The sequence below is a fragment of the Corvus moneduloides genome, chromosome 21, assembly GCF_009650955.1.
Source record: "Corvus moneduloides isolate bCorMon1 chromosome 21, bCorMon1.pri, whole genome shotgun sequence".
Taxonomy (NCBI): domain Eukaryota; kingdom Metazoa; phylum Chordata; class Aves; order Passeriformes; family Corvidae; genus Corvus; species Corvus moneduloides.
Window position 1 is genome coordinate 366,407 of NC_045496.1, and position 19,839 is coordinate 386,245.

Below are 19,839 nucleotides of genomic sequence, written 5' to 3' on the forward strand. Positions count from 1 at the left end.
CTCACTTCTAGGAGAGAGGAGGAGGGCAGGACAGGACAGGACAGACCTCAAACCCTGGTACAGAGGAGGAGGCTACACTGCCACTGTCCCTGGACACCCTGCAGCTGGGCCACTTGCATGGCTGTGCAGCCACTGCATGAGCCGACACATGTGTATCTGCCCTGGACAACCGGCAGGAACTGATGGATGTGAAGTTCCACCTGAACATGAGAAGAATTTCCTTACTGCGGGGGTGACCGCACACTGGAACAGATTGTCCAGACTATGTGGGGTCTCCCTCACTGAAGATATTCCAGAACTATCTGGATGCAATCCTGTACCATGTGCTCTGGGATGACCCTGCTCGAGCAGGGAGGCTGGAGCAGGTGACCCACCAGGATCCCTTCCTGCCTTGCCCGTCTTGTGATTCTGTGAACAGCCAAACCCTTGCTGGTACAGGAGAGAACTGCTCAGGTTACTGTGCCCCAGACTGCCCCAGAAAATGCCCCTGGGAAGTAAATGATCACTTACCACACCGCTTGGGCACCTGAAGGCCCCCAGTTCTTCGGCCAGTTGTGTGTGTAACTTTGCCCCGTAAATTGCTCTTGAGAAGATTGAGTAAAATTAGCCAACTTCTAAATGTGGGAGCACAGCACAAGCCAGAAGCTTTGATTCTCAAAATATAGATTTTTAAACATCATATGGTTGTTACAATTAATAAACTACAAACATATTCTCAGCAAACAACTAGTGCCATTTGGTGCTATGGAGTCCCACTAAAATAAGCTTCACACAAAGCACCTGAGTGTCCATGTTATCCAAATAATTTAGCTCCACAAAAGTGAAATGTTCAAAGAAAAAATGAATTCCATTCATTTTATACATACTGTTCTTCATTTTATCCAAGTGCCTGTCAAACTGAAAACAAACTAGCACTGGGAGCTGAAATGCTTTGAGAAATTAAATGTGTAACTCCCTCCCATAACTCAGATGATCTTAAAGAAAATAAGCCCTCCAGAATTCTAGAAAACCACATTTTCATTTAAGGGCTAACAAAAAAATATCTGACAAATGCCTCAATACTTTGCTTGTTTAGTGAAAGTTCACATGAAAAATTGTAAGAGAAAGATCAGAGTGGCTGATGGCAGAACAAAAACAGCTAAAAAATGTGATTAGATGTTGGTTAAATCAGTGGTAGTGGTGATTCAGTGAAGAGACAATTGTTGCCTTACCGCGGTACTGGTCACATGTCACCGGCATGTCACAAACACTTTGCCAGTGGAAATCCAACTCCAGGTTTTGGCAGGGCAATTTCAAAACAGTGCAACATATTATAAATTAATTATCTTACTTACTATTTTCTCTCAAAACAACAGTTTCTATATCATGGATATTTGCAAAATCCTTTGCTACATTTTTGAATATTTAATCACATTTCATATCTGTCAGTTCTATATTCGACTCTAGAGACTCTGATTAGTACGCTGAAAGCCTGTCAAAAATATTTGCATACAGATTATTTGCTCAGCACCCAAATTCCTCTGGCATTTTTTCTGAAATCAGCAGGAGACAGAACAAGTTCAGCCCCACTCAGCCCCTATTTCAAGGCTGCAGGGTGACCCATGGAATCAAGCTCCTACAAACGAGCATTTCAAAGGTTTTGAAGCAGCGATGAGGGAAGAACGATGGGTGAGCTCTGTGCAGAAATTTATTTTTACTGATTGAACTTAAGCAAATCCAAGGAACAATTAGGAAGTGCTGTCAACTAAAGCCTGAAATCTAAGCAAGTCGCCATTCAAAGCACAGTAGGCCCTTATAAACAGTTAATCCACGCAGCTGCAGTAGTTAAAGCAAACACACTGCCCTTCACTGCGCCATCAATTACACCTTCCCAGAAAAAATTACACAAACTTTGCAGGATTTTTCAGAGAGAAGATGGATTCTTTTGGAGGCTTGAGGTCAAGGCTGGACTGTTTAAAGTATATTATTAACAAATAAACATTTATTGCAAAAAAACCCTATAGGCCTTTGGGGAGGAAAATTGTGTTATTTTTGGCATCAAATGACACAAGCCATTTATGACATGAATGGCTATCACCAACAGACTGATGAAATGGCAAATGTCTCCCACTTAACTTCCCTTGGCTTCCTGAATAAACTTTTTCAAACACTTTTTTCCTTCTGAAATGGCAATAAACTCCATGTAATTTTGGTTTTCTCTCTGTTATAGCTATTTCAAGATCTGTAGGTGGAAAGGGTTGAAGGTACTTCCAGATGGAAGCTGAAGACTCCCCAAAGACTGGTAAGGTGATGAAAATCACATTGTTGGGATCCGGGGCCATAGACTGCCCTTGTTTGTATGTATTCCTGCCCGAGTGACAATGTCCAATTAGCTTTTGGATGGTTGGGTGAAAAACCTGAGGTTTAATTGTGGCAATCGACAAATTGAATGTTATAACTCTTCATTGAATGTATCCGCTGTACGCTCAGACAAACCCCTGCCGAAGTATGAGCTGATTTTTTAAGAAAAAAGCCACAAATGGGACACACTTTGATTACTCAAGACAAACAGTGTTCGAGGGACATGAATGAAGCCAAGAAAGCACACTTGCCTTGGGCCTGTTTTCCAGCCTTTCTGTAGGACACAGCAGCTGAGCGAGCTCCACTGCTGCTGGCGCTCAGTCCTGGCACCCTGGGCCAGCTGTGGAGTGCAGTGGGACCATAGACCATCCTGCACTGGCTTTGCCATGAAGGATGCTGCATCACCCAGCCCTCCTGTCCCCTCTTGCTGCTTCTCTCTGTGGGGAACAGCAGCAGGATGGGGAGGACGCTGCACTGGGCAAGGCTGCACTCCCTGTAATTGCTCTGGAATCCCTGGGGATTCTCCCACATAAAATTAATGCAGGCGCCATCATGACTAATTTATTCTACACTCACAAAACCATGCTGGGAACTAGCCCCAGCATGGGCTGCGAGGCCGGGGAAGCAAGATTGAAGGAGCTGCTGGGAGCTGCATACCCCAGAGCAGTGCCGGCTCCCTGCAGCTCAGGACACCCCCACAGAAGTTCATGGACCCCACAAAGGTCATGCATGCTCCTGCAGCCTGAGTGCAAGACATGAAGGAAGCTGCCGCTGAAATACAAACTCTGCCTCCTCCGTGGAACTTTGTTCCACAGCAGCTCTGGCCAGGAGCAGCCAGGGCGCAGCGGGAATCCCTGGCAGTAGGATCCGCCTGTGCCTCCATTACCAACGTAGCTGTCAGTGTTATTAACACTTTCTGCTCCCATCAGCTGAATCACTTGTTTGTTGCAGCTCCAACCACTGAGCCTGGCAGGTTCAAACCAATAATGCCGTGCAGAGATAGCATCGCTGCAACATTACACCGCCATTTCTTCCCTCAAATTGTTTTATTCCATTTGTATCTTTGCACGATTTGCACACTTAATAATAACCAACCTCACTGCTGGTGCTAACATTCATGTCGGGCCCCACCACACTTTCTGTATCGACTCCAGAGTGAGTGGGACCTGACTCTACAGGGTCAAACTCCATAGGGGAAACTTTTCTTATCACCAGATGAAGCCCATGCCAAGATCCAACTGTGAAGACAACGCATGATGTTAAACTGCAACTTCTGCTTAGGTGGGGGGAAGATAGAAGGCAGTGGGTGAAAAGCTTAGGCCTGTGAAAAGCCACATCCCCAAAAACTGCAGTGAGCAGCTCCACTGAGCTCTCACTAGATGCTTGCTGTCAGGTAAACTGACCTTGCATGACACTGCAAGCTGCTGCACGCCGGGGCAATTGGCTTCACTGGCACTACTGGGAGCAGGGATTTGCTGGCTCAAACCCCCACCCGGGGCCTGTTGAGTGGCAGCATCAGCACCTCTGCACAGGGAATGTCCCTGCCTGCTGACAGCTGCTGGAGAATGTACTGCCAGCCCCACAAGCTCCTGTACCCGCTGCTCACGCTGCTCGTCGAGGAGGGCTCCAGAGGGATGACGGGTACTGACTCAAGCTTCCATGTACACACAAACATTCATGGAACAGGTATTTAGTCTGCAAACCACGATTATTAACAGTGGGGTGGAGGAGGGGGGAGGATCAGCTCTTCCTCTTCTGGAAAGTCAGAAATGCTGGAAGACCAGCAGACCCACCTGTACAGGTAACCTGCATGACCCCACCCCACACAGGCAGGGAGCTCCAGCTTGCTCCCCCATGGCAGCTGCCATCCATCCACCACAGCCCGTGGCTTTGGACCCTTGTGAACTACCAGCCACACCACCACAGCTCCAGTATCCTGAACACATCATTCAACTGGTGGGAAGGATATATGGTGCCCGGCCAGCTCCAGCCTGTGCAGCCACAGTGGAACCTGGGGAGCTGGCTCAATCCTTCCTCCCTCTGCCCTCTATCTTCCCCCCACAGCACCCAGTACACCTCTTCTGTGGCTCCTGACCATTCAAAAGGTTGGGACAAGGCTCATAAGTGGGTAGAGGGCCTGCTCCTGGCCACCGTCTGCCACAGACCCAAGGCACAGCAGAGGGACACAGCCAAGGTGCTCAGGATGGGTCACCACAGAGCGTCAGCTACCAAGAAAAATCTGCAGGAGATCCTGAATATTTAAGAACAGTGCTGGGGTTACCAGACTGTCACGTACAGCTGGACCACTGTACCAGGTATCCCCCTGGCACTGGTAGCTCACCTCTCCTGTGGTCATTTCAGTGTTTTGTTTTGAGGTTTTTGTTTTGGTTTCATTATTTCCTACAGTGATTTATTGTGATTTGCTAATAAACCTCTTTTTATGATACCAAATTAAACACTTGTCTCATTTGATATGCACTATCAAAGGAAACCTCAGCAAATGCACCTACATCCCCATGAAACTAGATTAATGTTGTGACATGAGAGAAAAAAAACAGAGTAGAGAGAAGCCGGTTCCCTTGGGAAGGAAGGAACTGCGCTATCAGGCAACAGAAAAACGCAAGCTGTTGTCAAGCTGGTTCTGTTAAAGGCCAGGATCTCACAGGTTGGATACAATTCTTCTGGGGGGTCGGTGTTTAAGAAGAACTTGGCCTTTCTCACTAACGAGCTTTGGCAGGTATCGTGCCACAGCCCAAGGGTCCAGTCCCACCGAGCTGCCGAGGACCTCGGCTCCAGTTGCGCAAGCAGAGCCGGGCACCCTGCCGAGCTCCTCTGCTGGGGAGTGGAAAGCTGTCCCCGTCCAACTGTCCCCATCCACAGGCTGCAACACACGTGCTCCCTCACTGACACACAAGGAATGCACCAGTGCCAGCCTGTAAAGAGCAGTGGTGCTTCTCTCAATCACAGCAATCCCTGGCTGTAACCAGAAATGCTTTAAAACGATATTCATAGTTTCTTCTGCAAATTCAAGCTTGCTTGCTCCCTATCATAATACTAACATGATGGAAGTAACAACTGAAAAAAAAAATATTGATGTAGACGATTATTCTTTGTTTGGTTTTGTTTTGTTTTTGTCATCAGTGAATGGTGATTCAGGTTACACCAAGGAACAAGCGTGTGAAAGTAAACTTCCTAACAGCTACCGGGAGGATTTGGTCCTCAGCATGTGCACATAAATCCCATCAGCTCTTACTGGGAGAGTGCACGTGCACTCTTGTACATTATAAATAAAACACTGATTGCAGTAAAATCAAGAGCCAAATTCCCTCCTTTGATGAGTGAGGATGCCAATAGGAGTTGCGTGTTCACAAGTTCATGTCAATGTTCGCAGAGGAAAATTTTGTGCATATTAGAGAAAATAAAATGTTTTGGAAGCAAAGCAAATGACCTCCACGACAAGTGTTCTACCTGCCTGTTACAGGAGAATCAGAGCACAAACTCTTATCAAGTCCCAAAGAAATGTGCTATACCTTGTTTATGCTGATATCAAGAGAATTTAATCAATCTGTGCTACAGCAGTTCTGCTGTATCTGTGAGGAAGATCACTGTAAAATTTCAAACCCGAGAAAACAAGGAACTGAAATTAGTCATATTAACAATTCCTTTACTGTAATACAATCTCAGAAAAGTCTACTTGTTCTCTGCCCACAGGCAAATAGTTTTTGAAAGGTAAAACCCCCATTCTGTGAGAGTGAGGTGATGAGCCATGCACAGGTGGGCTGGGCCGGGCTGCTGGGGTCCCGGTGCAGCAGACCCTGGGTGCCACTGGCAATGCTAACCTCAACATTACACCCTTCAGATGCTTAATGGCGACTGCAAATACTTCATCGTGAGGATTTTGCTTCAATATAATTTGCATTAGAACTGCGTAAAATGCCACACATGGTGTTTCTACTTCTGAGGTGTATTCAGCACATGAAAAAGGGCCATGGCAGCACACCTATTAGGGGTACGAGTTGGTCATATAAAAGGAGAAAACAGTTACCAGTAATTCGTTTTTTAACAACCAGAGTCTATTTTGCAAAATGGCTGTTTTGAGAGCAGCCTGTTGAGGCCCAGGCGCAGGAGCCCTTGCCCCCCCAGCCTGCTCCTGGCAGTGCTGCTGGTGCCAGGGGCTGTCTCTGGGCTCAGGCCTGCAGCTCTCACGGTGTGGCCAGAGCAACTGCAGGTATGCCGAAGAGCAAAGCAAGGGTAAGACAGTATTTCATTTAAGAAGTATAAGTCTAGCTAAAGCAAGTCCAGGAATGTAAACGTAAGGTTGATATGTAAAAATTATTAAAAAAAAAAAAGAAAAGGAAAAAATAAAGTATCTGCCTCAATTTTATATTGAATTTAAAGAGGCTTCTAAAACGAGTGAATAATTTGCCTGAACAAGGCGCTGAAGATTCACATCTATATTGGCATGCATGTTAGAAACACTAACACTGCATTTCAAACAAAAAGTCAGGCTCATTTTACCTTATGAGTATTTCCATTTTTTCCTCTTTTATGCTTTCTCCTCTCAGACTCGGAAGTCTAGCTTGACTTTCAACATTTATTTTAAGTTAGATGTGAAGCTGTTAATGTATTTTTTTCACTTAGTTACTAATGGAGAAAAGTGATGTCTCCTTCCCCAGTGCTATTAAGGCTCCCAGTGCTGCAAAACGAGGTTATCTCCCTGTTACATTTTATAAAATACCGTAACTCAGAAAACACCTCTGCTTTCTAAATAAATTCTAATACTTATTTTGTCAAAAAGATCAGTTTTCAGTCATAGCTTTGGCTATACCAAACCACAACTACACAGTCCGCAAGGTGGCTACTCAATAAAAATTTCCTGCCCACTTCATTTAGTTATTTCAATTCACCTGGAGAAAGGAAAATTCTGTTCCTAATTGCACCCACTTATCTCCAGACTCCTCTAGTTCCCTCCTTTGGCTGCTGCAGACTCATCTGTTGGGGCTCACAACACACTGTTACTTATAATTAATCTTGTCCTTTGTTCCAAAACAAATGTGGAAATTTTATATTCTGCAATGAACAAGAAACTGTCATTTCATTATGAGTCAATCTTTGCCTTGTGAGTAATGTAATCATCCCAAATCATGCCAAAACCCCTTCTTACCACACCAAACCATCCCAGAGCAATACCTGGTTTGTTTACCTTTACTGGAGATTGCTGATCAAGTCACTTCACCGTTTTATTTATTTATTTGCTTGGTTCTTACCTCTCTTGAGCATTAACATGACTTATTATGTGGGAAAAAAAAATCTGTAGGCAAAGAGAATATTCTTTCCCTGGTTTTTGCAACTCCATCATTTGCCCTTGTACACCTACAGAGGACACAGCAACGGCCTTTTTCCATCTTGCTGGGGTTTAAAATCCACAGCCTTCCTCTGACTCTGCGTTTTATGCAACTTGTGGCATGGTCCAAGCTGGCCCGAGAAGTGCAAAGTCCTCTTCTAATTTTGTCATGAAATGCTGCTGTTATATTTACACTCCACATTCTCCCCAAAGTGCCACAAGCTCCGCGGAGCGCGGGGAGCTCCGCGCACGGCAGGCGGGCACGGACTCTGCTCTCAGCCTGGCACTGACAACAAACACGAAGCGTTCACTGAGCCCTCTCTCTTGCCCCGAAATCGCCCCGCTGAGCCACGCCAGCAGCCACCCGTGGGTGCTCGGGGTGCGCTGTGGGGCGGGGGTCCCTGTGCCCGCGCAGCCCCAGCGCGGCCGCTGGCGCGGTGGCTCCGGTGAGTGTTCCATTACAGCCGGGAGGGCCCCAGTCGTTCCTCGAGCGCTGAAACCTCCCAAACCTCCCGCTGGCCTCCACACCGAGCACGCAGGGGGCTCAAGTCTCCTCTAATCAATCCCTTTATCTGCTGCACTCGCCATTCCAGAAGAAAGAGACATTAAATAAAATTAAATCAACTCCTGTTACTACAAGAAATAGCAGATTTAGTATAAATCCAAATTTTGTCTGGAATGAAAAATAAAAATCACAGCTGCGTTAGGAAAAGCATACTCCTTTCTCTCCCGAATATTTATGCCCAGATATCTGACCAAAAGAAGCAACCGCTGGCTAAATCTGCATCCCCCCCCCCCCCCCACCACTACTTTCAGGTTCACCAGAGCAGTGAGCACTTTAGAAGATACCAGGCTTTACAGGCTGCTCCAAAACGGAGAGAAGTGACAGGGGTGTGTGTTTACCATTGAAATACACTAATAACATAATTACTAGTTTATTAAGTTTAAAAAGAGACATTACAATCCAGCTGTTTTATCGTGATATACTATTGATAGTTGGAAAGGGCATGTATGCCTTTGAGCTACCTCAAAAGTTTAGACCAGAAAATAACAGACTCAGTTTCTAAAGAGAATGCAAAATATTCCTGTTTGTTATAACAAGTGAAGAAATTTTTGCAATGCATTTCACATCTCCGATTATTTTTTTTTTTTTCTCAGGGTAGTAGTAAAACATTATAAATTACCCTCCTGTTAATTTAATTGCATATTGCCTATATCGCACAAAGATCTTCCCTATCGTTTCCTGCCACGGATCAGTGCAAACCGTGTCTTTCCATTGCAATTATTTTGTCCAATGTTACAGTGATCGCAGCAGCAAACCAAGATGTCTCCCCAAATCCTCAAAACACATTCCATCCCAGATCCCCGCCAGCACTCAGGCAGCCCAGCCCCGACCCAGCGGGTGGCCCGCGGCCAGCGCTGCCGAGGTGCCGCCGGGGCCAGCGCCGCTGCCACCCGCAGGGCCGGAGCCCCGCCGGCACGGGGGACCCGCGGGGGCCCGGCCCCAGCACGGCCACTCTGCTGACGTCACCGGCTGAAATAACAGCCACATTTCCTCAGCGCTCCCGCTTCGGGGACTGCTTCGAGATGCCACAAAAGTCTGATCGTACCGAGGGGTTTTTTTATGGGGCTGATGAGACCGACGGTGCGGGGCTGGTGGGATTTTCAGAAAAAAAAAAAAAAAGCCAGAGTATTTCAGTGACTTTGAAAAGCATTTTTAGTGGATGACATAACTTTAATCATTACTCCATGTCCTGGGGATGTGCTTGGGCTACTCCTGTCTCTAAGTTTCATCTGGTTTCTGTGTTGTTTCCTTGTGACCCGCGCACAAGAACCAGTGCCCGCCCAGCACAAGGCAAGAGCAGCTGGAGGGACCCCCCGATCCACACGGTTCTGCTGAGCTCACAGTGCTGCACGACTGCACCCACGAGCGGAACAGCTCCTCCGTTAAAAATAAAACAGGAAAACTGGAAACACATCAAATCCTGCCGTTGGCACATTGCTATTGTCCACCGTGCATGCAGCAGAATCCGGGAGCTTTGGTCCCTCCTGCACCCGGCTCCTACCACATTCCACAGCCCGCGCTCTGCGAGAAATAACAGTCACAAAACCAAGAGACACTGACGGGAAGCTTTCGTTATATTTTGAATCTAAAATGCAACTGAACTGGGAAACATCAGCCTCAGCGTTACGCTCGCGTGAAAGCATTCCCAAAATCTGGAGAGGGGAAGGCTTCCCCACAGCACCGAGGCTTCATGGGGTTTTCTTTCCTTCCTGCGAGGGACGTGTTGCTCCGTGCTGACTGCAAAGCAAAACCAACCCCAGTTACCGACAAGAAAGGACTCAAAGATGAAGAACAGAAATACATGGTGGGTCCTTTTTAATAGCATCCAGAAGTGATGCTAAACCAATACCTGACACATCTAAAAGAACAAAAGCCTGAATATTTCTCTTTCTCACCCTAAACAAAACTTAGAATGCACTAATGAAAAATTATGAAATAGCAACTGTGGGTGTTTGCTATCTGGTGCCTTGAATAAAAACCTCTTTTACAGCCTTTATTTCCAAAACTAAAACAGGAATACAGATCTTTCTCTAAATTATATGCATAGCTTATATATGAAATACATATCCTGGAACAGTTATTTTTCATAACATATCTTTTTTTACTATCAGAAATAACTAGGGCAATCGTTATATAACACTGGGCAGTGAGAGAAAAACAAACCAGAAAAGCGCAATCACACAAAAAAAGGAAATACACAAATGGAAAAGAAATGTAGTATTTACAAATACTAGCATTTTGTAGCAGAAAGCACTGCTGTGAGTAATACAATAAGTAAATTCATTTAAGCAAAGAACCAAAATACAACTACCACAAGCCTTCTATTTTTGAAAAAACATTCATTCTGAAGGTTTCAGCTTGTCAGAAAGAAAAGTTCTTTTAAAGAAAAAAAAACACAGTGTACGTGTAAGGTTCCAAAAGCGCAGCAATCTGGCAAAGTTCTAATTAAAATCAAAGTGTTTCTGCTTGACTTGTGCTTGCGAAAGCCAGCCTTCCCTGGTGCCACTGCTCTAGGTTTTTTCTCCTTAAAAACCTTGCCATCAAATGCACCTGACCCTCAAAATCCTAAATTTTAGCAAAGTAAGCACTTTGCATTAACTCAAAACATCAGGATGTACTCATGCAAGAACGTGCTAAATTTCTTCTTTAAAAAGAGACCAAAATACATGCCCATCTTATCCCACTGACACACTGATGATATTTTTGTGAAAAATTACATTTATCAGGCACCTCTGACTACTTCAAACTGGGCTTGGGCCACTAATCCACCTCCCCCAGGACTTGCTGTAACATTCCAAGCATAGGGGTAGCTTCACACAGCCAACATTTTTCTTAGAAAAATAAAAAGAAAAAAAGAAAAAGAAAAACTGTTTCCACCCTTCCCCCTAATGTGAAATGCCCTCATCCAAGGATGGGCAGCAATCATTCCTGACCTAGGGAAAGGTGTAAGGTCTGATATCTGACCCATCAGAAGCTTGCTTTCATTAGAAAGATGAGACACCATTTTCCCAAAGATATATACACAGCACTTGATTATAGTCCTGGGAGTTCTGGAGAAATCTGACCTTTAAAATTACATTACTACGTACCGAAAAATCTATTTAAGGCAAATTTCAGGAACTGAGATATTTAAGTAAACTTTATTCTCCCTTTTTAAATTATTTTTCCCAGTTATCTGTAAATAGGACTCAGGATAACAAAAAGCATCTGATATTACTGATCCCTGTCTTCCTCCGTACCGATTCCACTCCATCTCACTACCCCAAGGCATGCTCACTGAGCACACAGGCATTTCCCATCCCAGTGTTCCAGCATCAGCTATGTCCTCTTACTGTAGTCGCCTCGCACAGCTCGCTCACGGCTTCACTCCCCACAGTCTGATGAATAAAACTGACCCTCTGTACTGCACAGCCCAGGGCCACTTGCACGGATAGACAGCTATTTTTATCCTCTAGCTACCATAAACGAATATTTCTCCAGCTCTGAAAGGACACACAATCCGTGTCAGCACAGTTTCACACGTTTGCTCTTTTGGGCTAATAAAATCTCAGAGAAAACAAATTTTGATTTACCGTGTCTCCCCTCCCCTTCCCGTGAGCCGCTGCCGCTGTCAGTCCTCGGGGGCACACACAGCAGGGCACCATGTCATGTCACACTAGGTGCTGGGATTCAACAAAGGCCAACATGTTGATATCTTTTTATTGCTCGGCAGCCTGGATACCCCATTTTCCCCCTCTACAATTGGACGCTTTTGGTAATACGGGAAGTTCTGAAGCAGTAACAATTCTGGTTTTAGTCAGAAAAGTATTTTTGTTTTACAAAGCAATAGTGTCTGATCTTGCTTTTTAGGTCACTAAGTACAATTCTTTATTTTACAGGAACTAAAGTTGGGAACTTAGAGGGTACATTTATTTGCAACTAATGTAAATATTTACATTGCCAAATAAAGCTTTTTAAGGTAGCTTGAAGACTATTCTACATTCTTTACTAATTAACAAAAATACGTAAGGCGTTACTACCTACAGAAAAAGAAGTTTCATCGATCTACAACTACAGCTACCCCAGGGTGGTTTATTTTGTGTAGAAATGAAAGGCAAAGCCCATGGATGGGCTTCCTGCAGCGGGCACGAGAAAACCCTAAAGGTACCACAGCCCCAGCCCCACGAAGACGGGATGGCGGCAGCCCACGGGCAAGCCTTGGGTTATTCCCATGCACAGTGCCCGGGCCATGGAGGACTCTCTGGGAGCTAGCGAGGGCTGCAGCATGAAATAACATGTTTTGTTGTAATTCCTAAACAGGGGGACATTTATCTCGGCCATTTATACAAGAGTTATAACCCTCACAATATTTATACTCAGCATGTCATGTTAGCATTTACTACCCGTTTCCATGGAGATGGATTTTCATGCTGTAGCTATGAAATGCACATTGTTGCCACTAAGCCACTTCAGGCCTTTCTGGATGCCTGCTGAATGCCTGACAAAAGTTGATGCAAACCAATAGTTGTTGTTCTTTGTTTGTTGTCAGACTTCTAGCAGAGCCATATTATGTCCTAGTGATTGAAATGCCCATGTTCGCCCCCCTCCCGGCACAAAAAGGATCCTCAATTTAGGTGACAAGCATGAAGTGGGCTTCTGCAGGGGAGGGCGGCCCGGCGCGGGGCCGGGCTCCGTCCCTGCGCGGGGCCGCGACGCGGCGGGGGCCGCTCCCGACAGCGCCTGACATTTGGGGATAAAGCCGGAATAAGAGAGAGCGCAGGCAACGCCGGGGCCGGGGCCGGGGCCGTGGCCAAGCTCAGCGCCGGGCTTCTCCCTCCGCTGCGCCAGCCCCTCGGCAGGGCCCCGCCGCGTCCCCTCCGCGCCCGACGGCCGCTCCACCGGGCCGGCCGCAGCAGCGCACCGAGCCCCGGCCCGCCGCCGGGCTGTAGCATCGGCCGTTCTGCGGGCCGGGCGGCGCTGGGGCTGGCCTCGGGCCTCTCGGGGCGGCTCCGGGGCAGCGGGTGGCGGCGGGACGGGACTTGCGGCGGGCAGGAGAGTGCCGCGGGACGGCTCCGAACGTGGCGCTGCCTGCGCAGCCCGAACCGGACCGGGCCGCCCCACTCGCCGTCCCCTCCGACGGCGCCGCAAGGTACCGGACCGCGGCGGGCCCGGGACGGGGGGGCAGCACCCTGCCTGGGTCGGACGCCACGGCTCGCTGTCTTCGGTCCCGTTCGTGCCCGCCGCGCTGCCTACGCCGGGGTCCCCACTCGCCGTGGCCGCCACCCGTAGCCGCGAGCCCCGATGCCGAGCTGCCCCGCTCCGCCGGGCACGGGGTGCGGCCCGGTCGGGAACGCGCTCAGAGCCCGCCGCGCGCCCCGGGCCGGGCCGGGCCGCCCCGGCGGGACCCCCGCCGCCCCCCGCGCCCTTACTGTTGGTAGTCCTGCTTGCAGTAGAGCTTGCGGTCCCGGAAGTAGCAGCTGGTGGTGAGCGCCTGCTGGCACGCGGCGCACTGTAGGCACTCCTCATGCCAGGAGGACTCGTTCACCCGCATCAGGAACCGGTCCGAGATGGGCCGCTGGCAGCCCTCGCAGACGGCCTGGTGCTGGCACTCCGACCCTGCAACGGCAGACGGCGGCGTCAGGCGCCGGACCTGGCCCCGACCCGGCCCCGCTCCCCAGATCCCGTCCCGGGCAATGCAGTCCGCCCGGCCCAGCCGGTCGGTAACACAGAGCTCGACGGCTGCTGCCGGCCCCGCGCACCGCACATGCCGGCAAGACAGTCCCGCGCCCCGCGCCGGTCCGGAGCTGAGCGGCCACAGCCCGCATCAGACCGGCTGGGCCCCTCGGAGCGCAGCCCCGGGCACCGAGTGGTGCGCGGGGCCGCTGTCGGCGTAGCCGATAAGCGACCGGCAACTCACCCAGCAGCACTCCCAGCGTGGCCGGCCCCGAGCGCAGGGGGTGGTCTTCCATTTTAATGCCGTCCAGCATCTTGGCGCAGTCCGGTGGGCCCCGCGGGAAGCACCTCTCCAAGGACTCGGGACCCGTCGCGATGTCCATGAGCCGCGGGTCGGGCCGGCGCTCCGGGCGGCGGGGAGAGGCGCTGCCGGGCGGCGGGGCCAGCTCAGCCCCGCGTCGGGCCGGGCGCGGGGACACTCTGCGGCCGGGAGGAAGGAGTCGCTTTTATTTTTATCTGGGAGACATGAGGAGCGTTTCCTGCCCGGGCTTCCAGAGACGGGGGGCAGAGGCAGGAGCCGGCGCCGCCGCCCATGGGGCCGCCCCGCTACACGGGCGCGCACATGCCGCGCACACGGCGCCGGGCAGCCGCGGTGTCACCTGCTCGCCGGCAGCGCCGGACCCACGCCCTGCTTGGCGCGGAGGGCCCTCCCGGGGCGGGCCGTGCCGGGCGGAGCGCGGGCGCGGCGGGCCGGGCGGGGCACGGGGCTCCCGGCGCTCCCAGCCCCTGAGCCGTGCGGCGGCCCGAGGAGCCGCGCCGTTTAGAGCAGGGGCCGCGGCGGAGGAACACACCCCCCGGCGCCTCACCCCTCCTCAAACTTGCTGACATTTGAACTCCATTGGTGCACGGCGTATCGCTGCGCCGCGGTGATCCGTCTCCTCGACGTCAAATAGTGCCCTGGCCCCGCCGGGCCCCCGCGGCCCCTGAAGCGCGGCGGCGTCCGGGGCGGGCGGTTCCGCGCACCCCGGGGCGGCCGAGTGGCGTGGGCAGCGTGGGCCCGGGTCGCGCTCCCGCGGGTCGGGGAGGGGGAGAACGATCTTGGCTACCGAGGGTGGCGGATGAGCGGGGCCCCGGCTGCTCCGCTCCCCCGTCCGCGCCCCGCGCTGCTCCTGGCCCGACGGCGGCTCTTGGCTCCTGCCCTGTCCGGGGTAGGTAGCAGCGCGCGTCCAGCGCCGGGCCGCGGGCAGGTGGCGGCAGGACCCTCCCTCGGGGCGCCCGGGACCGGCCGGGACGCGGCTCTGTCCCGCGGACGGCGGAGGCGAGACTCGCCCTGGCGGGCACGCGGGACGGGGCACCGCGGTTTGCGCCGCGCACGCCCTTTTTTGAAGGCCGGCTCCGAACCGTCACGCCGAGGCTGCCAGCGGGAGAGCTCAGGCGGAGCAGCGGCCCGAGGGCTGCGGGTGCTTCTGCGGCGGCGGACCCCGTGCCCGCTCCCGCAGCAGCGCTGCCCGCTCGGGTCGTTCGCTAACGCTTTTGAACGCGCAGGGCTCGGTGCGGTGCGCGGCGCGTGCGTGTGCGGGACAGCCCTGTCCGAGCTCACCGCGCCGGGATTCCCTCTGAGGAAAAAAACCGACGGGAAAAGCGATCCCGCACGGAGCGCCGGACCCCGCGCCGCCGGCTCCCCTTTCGTGGTTTTTTTGTTTGTTCGTTTTTGTTTGTATCTTTGTTTGCTTTTTCCCCCCGATACCGTTGAAAAATCTAAACACGAGAAAATGAAAATCCAGAAAAGATTATTTGTGGAGATTCTTAATGGGACCCGTGATATGCCATGACCCTGCCGAAAGAAGGAGTATATTTTGTAATGCTCCCAAAATATTGATACTTAATAAGCAGGACGAGTGTTAACTTGAATTACTTAATGCTTCTATTTTGTGGGTCTTAAGACAAAACTTCTTTTTATACTGTTTTCGTATGGAAAAAAAATTTTGAAAGAAATTCGTCGCTGTGTTTTACTTAATTGTTCTTGAAAAGGTTTTCAGTAATAGAGCTTATTTGTTTTTCTTCTAGACAGTAGAAATCTGAAAATCTTTGTCGTTAATGCTGAAAAAATAATATATGATTATTTAATTCTGAGATCAAGATAAAGGCTGCTAAGATTTCACAGTTCAGTCGGCGGCAAAAAAGCTGCTCGTTCACATTAATTTTTTATGTCCCTTTCCTATTTTCCCGTAAGGATTCGGAGTTCTCCATCACACAGGGCTTCCGTCAAATTATCTTCTACAATTGCGTGGAAAATTAAAGCCCTTGTTTCCTCAAGAGTTTTCATAAATTCTCGCTATAAAAGAACGGAAAAAAAACCTCTCCAAAACCCAACGAAAAGGCAGCGCTGAGCGGCGGGACCGGGAAGCAGAGCGAGAGCCCCTAGCCCTGCATCCGCAGCAGTAATTCCAGCTTTGTTCGTGGGCTTTTACTCGCAAATATCACACTAAAGGTTTGTTGCTTCTCTCCGTGTGTGTATACGAGCATTGCGCCGGGTAATTGTTATCCCCGCTCCTGCCCCGAAAACAATTCGATGAGGTGTTATATAGGTTTATATGATGCTTTTAACGAAAAACGAAATGCAATTAAAACACCCACGCGCAAAACCATCACAGAAATAAACCCAAACCAGACTAAGCAGCCCCACCTCCCAGCGGCTTCCTTCGAATTCTCCTTTTATTTGCAAGGCAAATCTCTTTGTTTTGAGTTAATTTTGAGAGTCGGACAAGAAATGCAACCGGTCCCAATCCTTCCCAAACGAGGCAGGAGGAAGGAAACCTCGGGAAAACTAGCAACGGCCGAGCCCTCTGCACCGACTCCCCCACCGCCCGCCGGGACGCGCCGCCCCGTCCCCGCTCCTGGCCCGTTGGTCCCGCCCGGTGCACATGCACGCGGGTACCCGGCGCTGCGGGAGAGCAGCGAGACCCCCGTCGTGAGCGGGACAGAAACGAGCGTAACCCGGGAGGGCCACGGGCGTCTCGGCACGAGGGAAGGGGGGCTCCGGGCATTCTCCGCATAAGCGTGCGGTGCCGGCGGATGCGTGGGTGTCTGTGCAGTCTGTCTATGCACATTCCCGGCTGCCTGGACGCGTATTTTCCCCAGTACTGACGGGCACCGCCCGCTTCCCTGCTGAGGTGGGCGCGACCAGTGGGTGCCCGGCGCTCCGCAGGCTGCGGTTTGGTGCGGGACGTGTGGTCCACTCGTGCGGCGAGTGCTGCCCCGCGAGGTGCGCGGCCGGATCCGCGCTAGCAGGGCTGCCCTCGGGCGGGGGGGCGGTGACGGCGCGGCCCGGCCGGGCTGACCTCGGCTCGGCCGGGCCCGGTGCCCGGTGCGGCGGGGCTCGGGCGCAGCCTGCCCCCTGCCGGCGCGCGGCGGCATGGCAGCGGCTCCGCGGCTGCGGGGTCAGCCGGGGCGAGCGGCGGGGCCAGGGAGAGCGGGGCACGGGGCAGCGGGGCAGAGCGGACCAGGTGCTGTGCAGCGCGGAGACGGCGGCTCTTCCCACCCCTGGATGGGCCGGACAGGCCTCCGGGCTCGCGGTGCGCGGCCGCCGGCCCCGGCTCTGCAGCACCACGGCAGCGGGGCGTGGGGGGAGCCACTAGGCAGCCGAGTGACACCGGCTCACTGTGTCCTGTTGTTTTCCACCCGCAGCCGGACTCCGCAACTCGCTGCCCTGCGGAGCCCCAGCCTTCCCCTCCCGCCAGTGGCCGACGCCGAAGCATCGGTGCACAGAAAAAGGCCCGTGGCGGGAGCGTTCGGGGAGCCGGGGCACCAGGCTGCCGGCACGGTGGACAGCTGCCTAGCTTCGGCACCGGCACGGAGACCGGCGGGCGCCCCCCGGGCGGCCTCGCTGCCGGTTGTCCACGGAGCTCCCTATGCTTCCCTCAACCGGGCACTCCCCAGACAGGCTCTGCAAACCTGCAGCTCCGACCGAGCCCCCGGCGGCCGCGCCCGCCGCCCGGTGCCTCCACGTCGCCGTGCCTCTGCCCCCGGCCGCTTTCGTGCGGGGCAGTCCCACGGCCTGGCCGCGTTGGCTCGGTAGCCCTAGCGGAGCGGCCCCGGCCCGGGAGGAGCCACCGCCGGCGGCGCACGACGGTGGCTGATCCAGCCCGTGCTCCCCCCCTCGGAAGGATGGATGTGAACGAGCTACTAAGTGTAGTTACTAATAACAATAACAATAAATTTTTGGACTGTTGTTCAGTAATGCAAACAAATGTTTCGTGAACCACACGGAGTCTCCCCGTGCCTCGCAGAAGCCCCACAGGAACCGGCCCGTCTGACCACCGGCTGTTCCCCGGCCCAGGGAATGGACCCCCGGGCAGCCTCACGGAGCAGGTGACAGGGCCAGTCATCAGGGCCGGGGCCAGCTAGGGCGGCCGAAAGGGGAGGTGGTGCCGGCGGTATCCGGCAGAATGCGGTCGGAGGCCGCGCCGCATGAAAAGCGGCGAGCACCGAGCCGGTATTTTAATAAAGCAGGACGTCTTTGATATAGGCCGCTTGATGCTATCTATCTCTGCGCTGTGTTCCCGTCACGACAGTATTTGGGTAGGAAAATTGCTGAGCGAGGCGGGTCAGGCAGGGCGTCAGGGCCGCGCCGAGAAGCCGGAAAGCCCCAGGGAGCGGCGGGGGCTGCGCAGCGCTGGGAGTCCTAACCCCTCCGCGGTGCGGTACCGCCGTGTGCCTTTTCGGGGGGCCCGGAGGAACGCGAGCCAATTTACCATGATTAAAGGCACGGGCGAGGAGGCGCCAGGCATTTGCATGCGCCTTCATCTTCCTTAAGTGGATTTTTGAGGGCAGCGCGGCAGACAAGCTCGGGCTCTGCATCTCCTCCGCCGATGGAGCGCCCGTCCGGACGGCCTCGTGGCATGGAGGGGTCGAGCCCCCCGCCCCGCAGGACCGGGCTCAGCACCAAGGCCCGGCGCCGTCGCGCTGCTCCAACGCGGGGCAGCTCTGCCACCCGGCCCCTCCTGCGGCGACCGGCGGCTCCGTGCTGTGCCCGCGACTAACCCGGCGCCGGGCACGACCCACAAGGGCTGCGCCCAAGGTGGAGGCTGCTCCTCAGCCTCATCAGGCCCCCGGCTCTCGCTGCCCGCTCGCCCGGCTCTAGCGCGGGCCGTGTTACTGGCGCAGCCCTGTCCCTCACTCGCCCTGAGCGCGACCCAGCGGGCCGGGCAGGCGGCGGAAGCCCCGTGAGAACAGTGGGCGCCGGGCTCGGGTCCGGCTCGGACTGAGATCAAGCGGTCTCTCTCCGGCCGCTCGCCGGGGACAGCGACCCGATGGGGCGGGCGTGACGAGCCCGGCTGGCCGCAGCGTGTCGCGCACATGTGCCCCCACGGCGACCGATGCCAGGTGCGAGGCTGGGGGCAAAGTTTACCGCCGGTCTCTGACGGCTCCGCGGGTTTCCCAGCCCAGGGGGTGTGGGAGGGGTCCTTTCCCAATTCAGGGCAAATACCTTCGTTTCACTGGGAAATTTAACCTCTCCTTGGAGCTGGATCTATTATACGGGTTTAATATCCGCTCTTTTACAGCTCAGTGTTGTAAAAGGCAGCAGCCAGGTCTGTGAACTCTGACATGTGCACCCGGGGGGGGACGGGGGGGGGGGGAACGACAGGACCTGACGGCGCGGGGAACGCCTGCGAGCGCAGCCTTTCATCTGCGTAGCCTCTGCACCGGCCCCGCGGGCCGGAGCGGGCCGGGGGCGGCGGCGCCCCCCACCCATGCTGCCCGCCACGGCCCTCGGGGCCCCCGCCACGGCCCTCGGGGCCCCTGCCGCGGCCGCGGAGTTCGGCAGCCTCCGAGGCGCTTCCGGGGGTCTGGCGGTGCCCAACCGCTCCCGAGGAGCGGTCTGGGCCAGCGAGGCAGAGGCCGTGCCCGCACTGGTGGCCTTCCCCGCATAGAGACT

General features: G+C 53.2%; 2 protein-coding genes across 2 annotated transcripts in view; one reads left to right on the forward strand and one right to left on the reverse strand.

The window, feature by feature from the left end:
* The window catches only part of LMX1B (LIM homeobox transcription factor 1 beta), an 89,317-nt gene extending 74,722 nt beyond the window's left edge, over positions 1-14,595 (reverse strand). The window contains exons 1-2 of the mRNA XM_032130739.1: positions 14,146-14,595; positions 13,658-13,844 (exon numbers count right to left, since the gene is read on the reverse strand). Coding sequence (XP_031986630.1) covers positions 13,658-13,844; positions 14,146-14,284 — 326 coding nt within the window. The 5' untranslated portion in view covers positions 14,285-14,595. The remainder of the gene's footprint in view (positions 1-13,657; positions 13,845-14,145) is intronic.
* LOC116454500 (collagen alpha-1(I) chain-like) lies at positions 14,494-18,429 on the forward strand. Its single transcript, XM_032131194.1, has 4 exons — positions 14,494-14,660; positions 15,290-15,457; positions 16,906-17,074; positions 17,589-18,429. Exons 1-4 carry the CDS (start codon positions 14,494-14,496, stop codon positions 18,159-18,161), a joined length of 1,077 nt encoding a protein of 358 aa, XP_031987085.1. The 3' UTR covers positions 18,162-18,429.
* Positions 18,430-19,839: the final 1,410 nt, after the last annotated feature.

Excerpts from the sequence above, each read along its gene's own strand:
- LOC116454500 (XM_032131194.1), top strand. The coding sequence starts at position 14,494 with ATGGGGCCGCCCCGCTACACGGGCGCGCACATGCCGCGCACACGGCGC. Across the intron at positions 14,661-15,289 it reads GGCGCGGCGGGCCGGGCGGG|GCCGGCTCCGAACCGTCACG; the intron begins GCACGGGGCTCC and ends CCTTTTTTGAAG. Across the intron at positions 17,075-17,588 it reads CCGCCCGCTTCCCTGCTGAG|CCGGACTCCGCAACTCGCTG; the intron begins GTGGGCGCGACC and ends TTCCACCCGCAG.